The 14,798-nt window shown below is 48.7% G+C and overlaps 1 protein-coding gene across 1 annotated transcript in view; it reads right to left on the reverse strand.

The window, feature by feature from the left end:
- Positions 1 to 14,798, reverse strand: part of LOC126106637 (UDP-glucosyltransferase 2-like) — a 118,081-nt gene that overhangs the window by 89,842 nt on the left and 13,441 nt on the right. Inside the window, exon 2 of the mRNA XM_049912992.1 lies at positions 12,864 to 13,698. Within this exon, the coding sequence (XP_049768949.1) occupies positions 12,864 to 13,697 (834 nt within the window). The 5' untranslated portion in view covers position 13,698. The remainder of the gene's footprint in view (positions 1 to 12,863; positions 13,699 to 14,798) is intronic.

Raw genomic sequence — 14,798 nt, forward strand, 5'->3', positions numbered from 1 at the left:
TCTTGCAACCGTCCTCATCTTTTGACTCAGGGATCGAGACGTGGCTGCACGATCCGTTACAGCCATTCGGATATGATGCCTGTCATCTCGACTACTAGTGATACGTGGCCGTTGGGATCCAGCACGGCGTTCCGTATTACCCTCCTGAACCCACCGATTCCATATTCTGCTAACAGTCATTGGATCTCGACCAACCGCAACCGCGATAGGCTACAATCCGACCTTTATCAAAGTCGGAAACGTAATGGTACGCATTTCTCATCCTTACACGAGGCATCACGACAACGATTTACCAGGCTACGCCGGTCAACTGCTGTTTGTGTATGAGAAATCGGTTGGAAACTTTCCTAATGTCAGCACGTTGTAGGTGCCGCCACCGGTGCCAACCTTGTGTGAATGCTCTGAAAAGCTAATCATTTTCATATCACAGCATCTTCTTCCTGTCGGTTAAAATTTCGCGTCTGTAGCACGTCATCTTCGTGGTGTAGCAATTTTAATGGCCAGTAGTGTAATTAAAACTAATATTTCTTAATCTGTGTAGCGCTATTTGCATCTGGTCTTCACTGTGCTGTATGAGGACTTGGTCGTCAGGAAAAAGCATCAGCTATTTATCTAAAGAAATGAAACCATATGGTGCCAGAAACGTTTTCAGGCTCAAACATCTAAGCTGTATATATGCAGACTGAAGAAAAGAATGTAAATTTGTAGCAAGGCCAGGATTGGAACGCGTGTCACCTGCTCACTAGGCCGATGCACGAAGCACTACATCACCCTAGTACAATGGATTTGCACAAGTGTGAGAGCCTCTGCAATGTCGTTTGAGTGCGCGGAGGCGTGAATGGGGGTTTGGATTGAGAGGGGAGGCGTGCTAGGGTAGTACGTGGAATTGTGCAAAGACACTGTGCCAGGGCGGCGTAGTGCATCTGCGTAGCTAACACGGGACCTGAGTTCGAATCTCGGCACTGGTACAAACTTTTATCCGTCGCTTCTGTCTGTACACATACGTGATACGCCCGCTAAACTCGCAGGGCAGAACAGGTGATTAGGATTGTGGAGAGGCCCAAATAAGGTATCGGTCAGGTTCACTCAAAATTGTAATTTATTGTAATTTAATAACACCGTTAAACCAAAACGGCACATAGCCAAACCTTTAGAACTACGAGTTTCCAAAGGCCTCCAAACAAGAAATCTTAAAAATCGACAAAATAAAAATGCAGTTAAAATAGCAAATAAAATAATTAAAATATACATAGAGTCACAGCCAGGCTGGAAAGTCTCAACGCAAAGATAGATAGAACAAACATATGCAAGGTGCAATACAAGCGACTGAGAGCCACAATTAAATTTGACATTTTTAATATATATTATCATAATCTTTTATGGTAGAGGGCCGCAATGTGTTTGCTTAAAGGGTAATTTAAAGAATAAGGTTTCAAGCGGCTTAAGGCCAACAACTGATTTCTCAAAATTCAAAAAATACTTGTAGTTCGGAAAAAATAAGAAATTTTAAATCTTTGGCTATGATAGATTATAAACTTACAATTAAACACCGGTGAGAAGGACAATAAAGAAAACGGCACTCAGAAGCCTCCAGTCACGTCGGTCTGCACTTGATCCGTCGGAACCCCTAACGGTCACAAGGCAGAAAATTCCACTGGTGCACTCGAATTGTAGTCAACCGATATAGTTAATTCCACCGCATGGCGGCTAAATTTCAGCAATAGAAACACTCGGTGTTGCTCATAGGAAAACCTCCCCAACAGCGAACCACCGGAACGAACCACACAACATGAACGGACGTGGCTTGGATAGTTGAAAACCCTACTTAACTTTGACGTCCTGGGTCGGTAAACCACGAAGCTCGTAGCGATCGGACAGCTCCACACACGCTCCATACACTGCGCAGGGACCGCCAGCGGACCCAGCCGACTGCACAGTGCGGAGATAACTTCCCTGGTCCGCAGCAACCGACCGACTGTCCTCAGAATGCCGACAACATCTAAAATAAGTCGTCAGTGGAAATAACAGCAACTACACACACAACCTGACAAACACTTTCACGAATACCTGAACGATACCCAACAGTAACTAAGGGTGCACGAAGGCAAATGGGGAGTGGATGCACACACACACAGCCGACTCATGAACGACCGGCGAGCCAAAACGCGTCGTCCAGTAGGACGACCGACCGACGATTCACCAAGACCGTTGCCGGGCTCAAGTGATGCGCGGCGGCAATGGTCGGGGGAGCCATGTCGACGCAGACCTCACTGCTGCTCCAACCCGACTGCACTACTGCCGCTATGCAACTCCCCGACTGACAGGTCCGGTCTGTGCTTCAGACGCGTTCCAACTGACTGGCAGCTCGAACTCGAGACCCGAACTCGCGACCTGACCTTACGACCGACAACGACCGGAAAGTAATGGCAGTCGAGCAAAGATACTACGAGACGGGAAATATCGATACGCGCTGCTAGCGCCGGTCACGGTCAGGCAAAGCAGCAACTCAGTGACCGTAGTAATTTAAATTAACGTAGTGAGGTGGAAGTACGTTACATGGTGTAAAGCTGTGAGTACCGGGCGTGAGTCGTGCTTCGGTAGCTCCGATGGTAGAGCACTTGCCCGCGAAAGGCAAAGGTCCCGAGTTCGAGTCTCGGTCGGGCACACAGTTTTAATCTGCCAGGAAGTTTCATATCAGCGCACACTCCGCTGCAGAGTGAAAATCTCATTCTGGAAACGTCCCCCAGGCTGTGGCTAAGCCATGTCTCCGCAATATCCTTTCTTTCAGGAGTGCTAGTTCTGCAAGGTTCGCAGGAGAGCTTCTGTAAAGTTTTGAAGGTAGGAGACGAGGTACTGGCAGAAGTAAAGCTGTGAGTACCGGGCGTGAGTCGTGCTCAGATGGTAGAGCACTTGCCCGCGAAAGGCAAAGGTCCCGAGTTCGAGTCTCAGTCGGGCACACAGTTTTAATCTGCCAGGAAGTTTCATATCAGCGCACACTCCGCTGCAGAATGAAAATCTCATTCTTTTCTCGTGTATGTCTACTTCCTTTTACCTCTCTTAACGCTTATGTACACACATAATTTTTTTGTGCACATCTAACGCAAAGTACATTTCGAATTACGTAAGTTCCATTGGCCTTCTCGTATAATTAATATTAAAACTCGGTGCTCCAGTTTTCGATATTCACGTCTTGATAATACGACCTGTTGACGATCATTGTTGATAACGGAGGTGCCTTGTGACTTTTTTCGGTCGCATGGTAGCGTTCTGTGCTGTAGTGATCTACTATGAAATAGAAAGGGAGCAGGCGTTCAACATATTCTGTGCAGAATCGTACAGGAGAACACCACGGCCGGTAAATGGTGTTTAGAAAGCCACATTGAATGCATCACTAGAGATATGCCTTCGAATAGGATTTACATAAGTGCAGCTCGATCATATAGTAACACCAGAACCGCAAAACAGTGTCCCACCGTCAGGAGAAAAGGTCCCAGGATCACCTGTCGTACTCAATCAAACGCAAGATCCGAGACGAGACTCAAGCACGGTTCGTGTGTTTACCTGTGCTCTTAAAGGTTGTCAGTCTGTGCTCTGCTGCTGTAGCGATAAGACTTGTCCATGACGCGATTCACACCTGTGTAACGCATGCAACAGTCGAGAAACTGTCTTCTGTCAAGCCACGATTACGTCTTATGTCCTGTTCCAGCCTAACCATTTCTTCGTTGACGTTCCCACACTATTTCCTCCAAAGGATCTGTCTTGCATTGCTTGTCCAGTGATTCTCTGGGATGACAGACCCAATAATGCTGTTTCCAGACTTGCTTTTGTTGGACAACTTTCTCACTTAATGGCTATACCCTCAATCTTTTGTGATTTCATATTTTTTCTTCCCCTTTTGGGACATTTAAAGATGTAAGGAACTTCATAGCTGATGTTTCAAGTTGTCTTAAGTCTTCTGATCTTAACGTCCAACTGTTTTGCTCCATATAGTAGTGTTGGTAGTGCCATGACTTTATGAAATTTCATTTGGGTTTCTCTCCTCGTTTTACACTTCAATGTTCTTATCGTGCCACAGATAGGTAGGTAGGCGTTACTTTTCTTATTTGTATCTTCATCTTATTTGTAAGCTGTGTCAAATCCTAAATACTAGAAATGGAACACAAGTTATTGTATTATTGATGCCTATCTTACAAGGGGACAATCCATACTACACTCCTGGAAATTGAAATAAGAACACCGTGAATTCATTGTCCCAGGAAGGGGAAACTTTATTGACACATTCCTGGGGTCAGATACATCACATGATCACACTGACAGAACCACAGGCACATAGACACAGGCAACAGAGCATGCACAATGTCGGCACTAGTACAGTGTATATCCACCTTTCGCAGCAATGCAGGCTGCTATTCTCCCATGGAGACGATCGTAGAGATGCTGGATGTAGTCCTGTGGAACGGCTTGCCATGCCATTTCCACCTGGCGCCTCAGTTGGACCAGCGTTCGTGCTGGACGTGCAGACCGCGTGAGACGACGCTTCATCCAGTCCCAAACATGCTCAATGGGGGACAGATCCGGAGATCTTGCTGGCCGGGGTAGTTGACTTACACCTTCTAGAGCACGTTGGGTGGCACGGGATACATGCGGACGAGCATTGTCCTGTTGGAACAGCAAGTTCCCTTGCCGGTCTAGGAATGGTAGAACGATGGGTTCGATGACGGTTTGGATGTACAGTGCACTATTCAGTGTCCCCTCGACGATCACCAGTGGTGTACGGCCAGTGTAGGAGATGGCTCCCCACACCATGATGCCGGGTGTTGGCCCTGTGTGCCTCGGTCGTATGCAGTCCTGATTGTGGCGCTCACCTGCACGGCGCCAAACACGCATACGACCATCATTGGCACCAAGGCAGAAGCGACTCTCATCGCTGAAGACGACACGTCTCCATTCGTCCCTCCATTCACGCCTGTCGCGACACCACTGGAGGCGGGCTGCACGATGTTGGGGCGTGAGCGGAAGACGGCCTAACGGTGTGCGGGACCGTAGCCCAGCTTCATGGAGACGGTTGCGAATGGTCCTCGCCGATACCCCAGGAGCAACAGTGTCCCTAATTTGCTGGGAAGTGGCGGTGCGGTCCCCTACGGCACTGCGTAGGATCCTACGGTCTTGGCGTGCATCCGTGCGTCGCTGCGGTCCGGTCCCAGGTCGACGGGCACGTGCACCTTCCGCCGACCACTGGCGACAACATCGATGTACTGTGGAGACCTCACGCCCCACGTGTTGAGCAATTCGGCGGTACGTCCACCCGGCCTCCCGCATGCCCACTATACGCCCTCGCTCAAAGTCCGTCAACTGCACATACGGTTCACGTCCACGCTGTCGCGGCATGCTACCAGTGTTAAAGACTGCGATGGAGCTCCGTATGCCACGGCAAACTGGCTGACACTGACGGCGGCGGTGCACAAATGCTGCGCAGCTAGCGCCATTCGACGGCCAACACCGCGGTTCCTGGTGTGTCCGCTGTGCCGTGCGTGTGATCATTGCTTGTACAGCCCTCTCGCAGTGTCCGGAGCAAGTATGGTGGGTCTGACACACCGGTGTCGATGTGTTCTTTTTTCCATTTCCAGGAGTGTATAAATCACGGATTTTGATGCGCTTCATATATGTTGTAGACGCACTTACCCTGAGTACCTGGCTATCCGGTATTTTAGCGACTGGCCTTGGTTTTTGAGAAAATCGGTTTTGAAGTTCACTGCTCACTTTGTATCAGCGTAACATTACAAAAAATTCCGAGCAATTCAGCGTAGCGCAACGGTAAATATTCATGGCTAACGCGCTGGAGGTACCGTGTTCCAATCCGGCTGGCGTATTTTTTTTTATCAAAATCGTCCGAATTTTTCAATTTTATTTCAAAGATTATCAACAAACACTGTAAGGTGTGCGAAATTAAAAAAAGATATATTCGGTTATTAATTTTTTCAAATATTCATCCCGTTTGCAACATATTCTTCTAATTCATCTTCTTCGTTGAAATCTATAAATTCATCATCAACAATGATATGTATTTCGGCCAAGAGATCCTGTATTGCGATACGTATCGTCAATTGCAACGGTATTGACAGAGATCACGCTAGGCGGTGTATTCGTTACGAGATTCAAACCGCGGAGCAGATTTTCGGCGTATTTAATGGCATTTGTGATTTCACCTTTTGATTCTTCGTTCAACTCCTCTTCTTGTGGATCTTCTTCTGGCTGCACTACTGCAGAAACACTTGGTTCTTCTATTCCACAGAATTTTTCTAACACGATTTGAGGGCAACTGACGCTGTAAGTTAGATGCGAACGTAAAGGAATGCAACTCGCATCCTCAGGCCAGGGCAGCAGTCGAACATTTTCTGTAACCAGAAAGGCCCGTACAGGACCTGCAATATGCGTTCGTGCATTATCCTACTGAAATGTAGGGTTTCGGAGGGATCGAGTGAAGGGTGGAGCCACGGGTCGTAGCACATCTGAAATGTAACGTCCAATGTTCAAACTGCCGTCAATGCGATCAAGAGGTGACCGAGACGTGTAACCAATGGCACCCCATACCATCACACCGGCTGATACGCCAGTATGGCGATGACGAATACACATTTCCTATGTGCGCCCACCGCGATGTCGCCAAACACGGATGCGACCAACCTGATGCTGTAAACAGAACCTGGATTCATCCGAAGAAATGACGTTTTGCCATTCGTGCACCCAGGTTCGTCGTTGAGTTCACCATCGCAGGTGCTCCTGTCTGTGATGCGGCGTCAAGAGTAACCGCAGCCACGGTCTCCGAGCTGATAGTCCATGCTGCTGCAAACATCGTCGAACTGTTCGTACAGATGGTTGTTGTCTTGCTACCGTCCTCATCTTTTGACTCAGGGATCGAGACGTGGCTGCACGATCCGTTACAGCCATTCGGATATGATGCCTGTCACCTCGACTACTAGTGATACGTGGCCGTTGGGATCCAGCACGGCGTTCCGTATTACGCATTGACGCATGGTGCAGGAAATGGCAACTGAATCTCAATGTAGACAAGTGTAATGTGCTGTGAATACACAGAAAGATAGATCCTTTATCATTTAGCTACAAAATAGCAGGTCAGCAACTGGAAGCAGTTATTACCATAAATTATCTGGGAGTACGCATTAGGAGTGATTTAAAATGGAATGATCATATAATGTTGATTGTCGGTAAAGCAGATGCCAGACTGAGATTCATTGCAAGAATCCTAAGGAAATGCAATCCGAAAACAAAGGAAGTAGGTTACAGTACGCTTGTTCGCCCACTGCTTGAATACTGCTCAGCAGTGTGGGATCCGTACCAGACAGCGTTGATACAAGACATAGAGAAGATCCAACGGAGAGCAGCGCGCTTCGTTACAGGATCATTTAGTAATCGCGAAAGCGTTACGGAGATGATAGATAAACTCCAGTGGAAGACTCTGCAAGAGAGACGCTCAGTAGCTCGGTACGGGCTTTTGTCAAAGTTTCGAGAACATACCTTCACCGAAGAGTCAAGCAGTATATTGCTCCCTCCTACGTATATCTCGCGAAGAGACCATGAGGATAAAATCAGAGAGATTAGAGCCCACACAGAGGCATACCGACAATCCTTCTTTCCACGAACAATACGAGACTGGAATAGAAGGGAGAACCGATAGAGGTACTGAAGGTACCCTCCGCCACACACCGTCAGGTGGCTTGCGGAGTATGGATGTAGATGTAGATGTAGATTACCCTCCTGAACCCACCGATTCCATATTCTGCTAACAGTCATTGGATCTCGACCAACCGCAACCGCGATAGGCTACAATCCGACCTTTATCAAAGTCGGAAACGTAATGGTACGCATTTCTCCTGCTTACACGAGGCATCACGACAACGTTTCACCAGGCAACGCCGGTCAACTGCTGTTTGTGTATGAGAAATCGGTTGGAAACTTTCCTCATGTCAGCACGTTGTAGTTGTCGCCACCGGCGCCAACCTTGTGTGAATGTTCCGAAAAGCTAATCATTTGCATATCACAGCATTTTCTTCCTGTCGGTTAAAATTTCGCGTCTGTAGCACGTCATCTTCGTGGTGTAGCAATTTGAATGGCCAGTAGTGTAATTGAAACTAATATTTCTTAATCTGTGTAGCGCTATTTGAATCTGGTCTTCACTGTGCTGTATGAGGACTTGGTCGTCAGGAAAAAGCATCAGCTATTTATCTAAAGAAATGAAACCATATGGTGCCAGAAACGTTTTCAGGCTCAAACATCTAAGATGTATGTATGCAGACTGAAGAAAAGAATGTAAATTTGTAGCAAGGCCAGGATTGGAACGCGTGTCACCTGCTCACTAGGCCGATGCACTAGGCACTACATCACCCTAGTAGGATGGATTTGCACAAGTGTGAGAGCCTCTGCAATGCCGTTTGAGTGCGCGGAGGCGTGAGTGGGGGTTTGGATTGAGAGGGGAGGCGTGCTAGGGTAGTACGTGGAATTGTGCAAAGACACTGTGCCAGGGCGGCGTATTGCATCTGCGTAGCTAACACGGGACCTGAGTTCGAATCTCGGCACTGGTACAAACTTTTATCCGTCGCTTCTGTCTGTACACATACGTGATACACTCGCAGGGCAGGACAGGTGATTAGGATTGTGGAAAGGGCCAAATAAGGTATCGGTCAGGTTCACTCAAAATTGTAATTTATTGCAATTTAATAACACCGTTAAACCAAAACGGCACATAGCCGAACCTTTAGAACTACGAGTTTCCAAAAGGCAATTATTTCACGGCTGAAGGCCTCCAAACAAGAAATCTTAAAAATCGACAAAATAAAAATGCAGTTAAAATAGCAAATAAAATAATTAAAATATACATAGAGTCACAGCCAGGCTGGAAAGTCTCAACGCAAAGATAGATAGAACAAACATATGCAAGGTGCAATACAAGCGACTGAGGGCCACAATTAAATTTGACATTTTTAATATATATTATCATAATCTTTTATGGTAGAGGGCCGCAATGTGTTTGCTTAAAGGATAATTTAAAGAATAAGGTTTCAAGCGGCTTAAGGCCAACAATTGATTTCTCAAAATTCAAAAAATACTTGTAGTTCGGAAAAAATAAGAAATTTTAAATCTTTGGCTATGATAGATTATAAACTTACAATTAAACACCGGTGAGAAGGACAATAAAGAAAACGGCACTCAGAAGCCTCCAGGGAGGTCGGTCTGCACTTGATCCGTCGGAATCCCTAACGGCCACAAGGCAGAAAATTCCACTGGTGCACTCGAATTGTAGTCAACCAATATAGATAATTCCACCGCATGGCGGCTAAATTTCAGCAATAGAAACACTCGGTGTTACTCATAGGAAAACCTCCCCAACAGCGAACCACTGAAACGAACCACACAACATGAATGGACGTGGCTTGGATAGTTGAAAACCCTACTTAACTTTGACGTCCTGGGTCGGTGAAGCACGAAGCTCGTAGCGATCGGACAGCTCCACACACGCTCCATACACTGCGCAGGGACCGCCAGCGGACCCAGCCGACTGCACAGTGCGGAGATAACTTCCCTCGTCCGCAGCAACCGACCGACTCTTCTCAGAATGCCGACAACATCTAAAATAAGTCGTCAGTGGAAATAACAGCAACTACACACACAACCTGACAAACACTTGCACGAATACCTGAACGATACCCAACAGTAACTAAGGGCGCACGAAGGCAAATGGGGAGTGGATGCACACACACACAGCCGACTCATGAACGATCGACGAGTCAAAACGCGTCGTCCAGTAGGACGACCGACCGACGATTCACCAAGATCGTTGCCGGGCTCAAGTGATGCGCGGCGGCAATGGTCGGGGGAGCCATGTCGACGCAGACCTCGCTGCTGCTCCAACCCGACTGCACTACTGCCGCAATGCAACTCCCCGACTGCCAGGTCCGGACTGTGCTTCAGACGCATTCCAACTGACTGGCAGCTCGAACTCGAGACCCGAACTCGCGACCTGACCTTACGACCGACAACGACCGGAAAGTAATGGCAGTCGAGCAAAGATACTACGAGAGGGGAAATATCGATACGCGCTGCTAGCGCCGGTCACGGTCAGGCAAAGCAGCAACTCAGTGACCGTAGTAATTTAAATTAACGTAGTGAGGTGGAACTACGTTACATGGTGTAAAGTACACTCCTGGATATTGAAATAAGAACACCGTGAATTCATTGTCCCAGGAAGGGGAAACTTTATTGACACATTCCTCGGGTCAGATACATCACATGATCACACTGACAGAACCACAGGCACATAGACACAGGCAACAGAGCATGCACAATGTCGACACTAGTATAGTGTATATCCACCTTTCGCAGCAATGCAGGCTGCTATTCTCCCATGGAGACGATCGTAGAGATGCTGGATGTAGTCCTGTGGAACGGTTTGCCATGCCATTTCCACCTGGCGCCTCAGTTGGACCAGCGTTCGTGCTGGACGTGCAGACCGCGTGAGACGACGCTTCATCCAGTCCCAAACATGCTCAATGGGGGACAGATCCGGAGATCTTGCTGGCCAGGGTAGTTGACTTACACCTTCTAGAGCACGTTGGGTGGCACGGGATACATGCGGACGTGCATTGTCCTGTTGGAACAGCAAGTTCCCTTGCCGGTCTAGGAATGGTAGAACGATGGGTTCGATGACGGTTTGGATGTACCGTGCACTATTCAGTGTCCCCTCGACGATCACCAGTGGTGTACGGCCAGTGTAGGAGATCGCTCCCCACACCATGATGCCGGGTGTTGGCCCTGTGTGCCTCGGTCGTATGCAGTCCTGATTGTGGCGCTCACCTGCACGGCGCCAAACACGCATACGACCATCATTGGCACCAAGGCAGAAGCGACTCTCATCGCTGAAGACGACACGTCTCCATTCGTCCCTCCATTCACGCCTGTCGCGACACCACTGGAGGCGGGCTGCACGATGTTGGGGCGTGAGCGGAAGACGGCCTAACGGTGTGGGGAACCGTAGCCCAGCTTCATGGAGACGGTTGCGAATGGTCCTCGCCGATACCCCAGGAGCAACAGTGTCCCTAATTTGCTGGGAAGTGGCGGTGCGGTCCCCTACAGCACTGCGTAGGATCCTACGGTCTTGGCGTGCATCCGTGCGTCGCTGCGGTCCGGTCCCAGGTCGACGGGCACGTGCACCTTCCGCCGACCACTGGCGACAACATCGATGTACTGTGGAGACCTCACGCCCCACGTGTTGAGCAATTCGGCGGTACGTCCACCCGGCCTCCCGCATGCCCACTATACGCCCTCGCTCAAAGTCCGTCAACTGCACATACGGTTCACGGCCACGCTGTCGCGGCATGCTACCAGTGTTAAAGACTGCGATGGAGCTCCGTATGCCACGGCAAACTGGCTGACAATGACGGCGGCGGTGCACAAATGCTGCGCAGCTAGCGCCTTTCGACGGCCAACACCGCGGTTCCTGGTGTGTCCGCTGTGCCGTGCGTGTGATCATTGCTTGTACAGCCCTCTCGCAGTGTCCGGAGCAAGTATGGTGGGTCTGACACACCGGTGTCAATGTGTTCTTTTTTCCATTTCCAGGAGTGTACATGATGGCGGGAATACGAGCCACGCACGGCTCAATACGTCCATACGTGATCGATGTTTGAGACTTTAAAAGGTCTCTAGAAACGTATAGTTTCATTTGATCAAAGCACCTGTTCCTGGCTTTCAGGCAGGATACCCGATGCTGAGGTGCTATTCCAGTACAGTTGTGGAGCCTCTGCAATGATGTACGAGTTTAGGGGGAACACCAAGTGGGCTGGCGCATCATTGAGGATTCGGATTGGAGGGGGGGGGGGATGGAGTGTGCTAGGGTAGTCTGCGCAGTTGTGCAAAGCCATTGTGCCAGGGTGGCGTAGTTGTTGACGCATCTGCCTAGTGAGCAGGAGACTCAGTTTCGAATCCCAGCTTTAGTTACAAATTATCATTCGTCGTTTCAGTGTGTATACGGACATTATAGATATTTATCTGTCCCTATCGTTATACATTGAGGTGTACTTTCCTTCATTCATTCCCTGCATAATTTGCTGATGCGGATGTTGGACACTGTTGGTGACATACTACAGCCCTGCCTAACTGCGTAGCTTATCTTTATTTCCAGTGTCACTTCTTTGACAGTATAGATTCTTAGTTCTGTATTTTTATATGTATCTGGGAAAACTGCTTTTCTCTATTATTGCGACAGATGTATTTTGTGGAAAAATGGTTCAAATGGCTCTGAGCACTATGCGACTTAACTTCTGAGGTCATGAGTCCCCTAGAACTTAGAACTACTTAAACCTAACTAAACTAAGGACATCACACACATCCATGCCCGAGACAGGATTCGAACCTGTGACCGTAGCGGTCGCTCGGCTCCAGACTGTAGCGCCTAGAACCGCACGGCCACTCCGGCCGCTTTTGTGGAAACTATGAAAGGGTTTTTAATAAATGATATATACTAATAATATTTTTGAGTTGTATTTAACGACAGTTAGAGCAGGGATGGAGTTGTGTGCGTTGAAAATATTCTGTCCATGCCAAGATGCAGTTTGCAGAAAATACATGTTGCGATTATGTTGACATAATAGGTAGGTCAACTGTGATTATAGCTATTAGACCGAATGTGAGCTAAGGCTCCAATGATGTAGACTTAGCGTTACTTGGCAGGCCGCAACCATCGTAACTAAGAGTATGAGGGACTGACATGGTCAAATAGACGGATGTTACAGATGTAACATATACAAGCATTCATAAATTGAAGGAGTAGACTGTGACAAGGCTCAACTCACCTTGGGTAGCGGCTGTGGAGGTTTCGCTTGCAGCCCGCCGATCTCTATGATGGCCGGCACCAGCGGCTTTGGGTAGTCCGTGCTGAAGTGGGTGTTGACCATCACGAAGCTGACGTTCTTCTCGACCTCGCTGGGCAGCGGCGTAGAGTCGCCGAAGAACTTCCTGCTGAGCTCATCCTGCTGCGGCATGTACAAAAACCTGCGGTAGAGAGACGCATAGTTATCGAGCAGAAAGTTTTGCATCCTCTGCGTGAATGTCATGTGGTCCGTCAAAGGCAAAATGTAAGTGTTCACATAGGACGGGTTCTGGAAGTTCCCCACCACCTCATTTGCCCATGGAGGACTGGGGTAGGCTGCGATGCCGATCATTGGAGGGTTGCCGAATTTGCTGACGAATCCCAGCAGGCATTCCTGTAGGCCGTATTCGTTGATGACGAGATCGAAAGCTTCTTTCTTCGCCAGTTCTAGCAGGTGTCGGGCGCCTTTCGACTTTAAGGTGTGACGGCAAGTGGTTACACCCCAGCCGAAAATTTCGCCAACCATGTCCATCTCACTCATTTCAGCGAAGGTCTCGTAGCCGAAATCTTCATGTGCAGCCTCGTATGCCCCTTCTATCAGGATCTCCCGGAGGTTGGGAACAGGTTTCTTCTCCCGGTCTGGAGTGAACACAGTCACCTGGTGACCGCGTTTGGCGAGCTCGAGCGTGAGGGCCCGGTTGAAGATGTGGTGGCTGTGGGAGACCGTGCTCATCAGGCAGAGGATCCTGGCCGACTCACAGCGGCCCGCCAGGCACAGAACCAGTACTGCAGATGCCCACACTGTAGCCCTCCTCATCCTGAAACAGTAGGACGTCATCAACTGATAGACGTATGGTAGCATTTAAGGATGATTACGAAGTTAATGATCTTCACAGGTTCACAAAGGCCCGTCAGTCAAGGAATTAGACTGTCCAGCTTTCGAAATGCACTCACCAGCATTCTGAAACAGTAGAGCATCATCAAGTACTAAAAAAATCTCATGACTGTGAGACGTACACTCATGCTCATAAATTAAGGATAAATGCAGAATGTGGTGCCACACAACGTGGCACTACACAAAACTGGCGCTAATAGCATAGGCACATAGGGAACACACACGACACAGATCTGTAAGTCCACAGTATTGGTGATAAGTTGAGAAAACCGTCCCGAAACTCATGTGCTACGAAACGTCACTGTTTCCTGCGCATGTACCCCGACATCAATATGGGATGTGATCACCATGCACACGCACACAGACAGCACAACGGGTTGGCATACTCTGGATCAGGTGGTCGAGCAGCTACTCGGGTATTAGCCTACCATTCTTGCACCAGTGCCTGTCGGAGCTCCTGAAGTGTCCTAGGGGTTTGAAGACGTGCACCGATACGTCGATTGAGAGCATCGCAGATGTGATCGATGGGGTTTAGGTCTGGAGAACAGGCAGGCCACTCCATTCGCCTGGTATCTTATGTTTCAAAGTACTCCACCACGATGGCAGCTCAGTGGCGCTGTGCGTTATCATCCATCAGGAAGAAGGTGGGACCCACTGCACCACTGAAAAGGCAGAATACTTGTGCAAAATGACATCCCGATACACCTGACCTGTTACTGTTCCTCCGTCAAAGACATGCAGGGGTACACATGCACCAATCATAATCCCACTCCACACCATCAAACCACGACCTTCATACAGGCCCCTTTCAAGGACATTAAGGGATTGGTATCTGGTTCCAGTTGAAGCCAGATGAAAACCAGGCTAGAATCACTGTTCAGACTATACCTGCATTCGTCGTTGAACATAACCTGCGACCACTGTTCCAATGACCATGTACTGTGTTCCTGACACCATGCTTTACGGGCTCTCCTGTGGCCAGGGGTCGGTGGAATGCACCCCAGGCGAATAAACCATGTCTGT

Source organism: Schistocerca cancellata, chromosome 10, assembly GCF_023864275.1.
Source record: "Schistocerca cancellata isolate TAMUIC-IGC-003103 chromosome 10, iqSchCanc2.1, whole genome shotgun sequence".
In the NCBI taxonomy this organism is placed as follows: domain Eukaryota; kingdom Metazoa; phylum Arthropoda; class Insecta; order Orthoptera; family Acrididae; genus Schistocerca; species Schistocerca cancellata.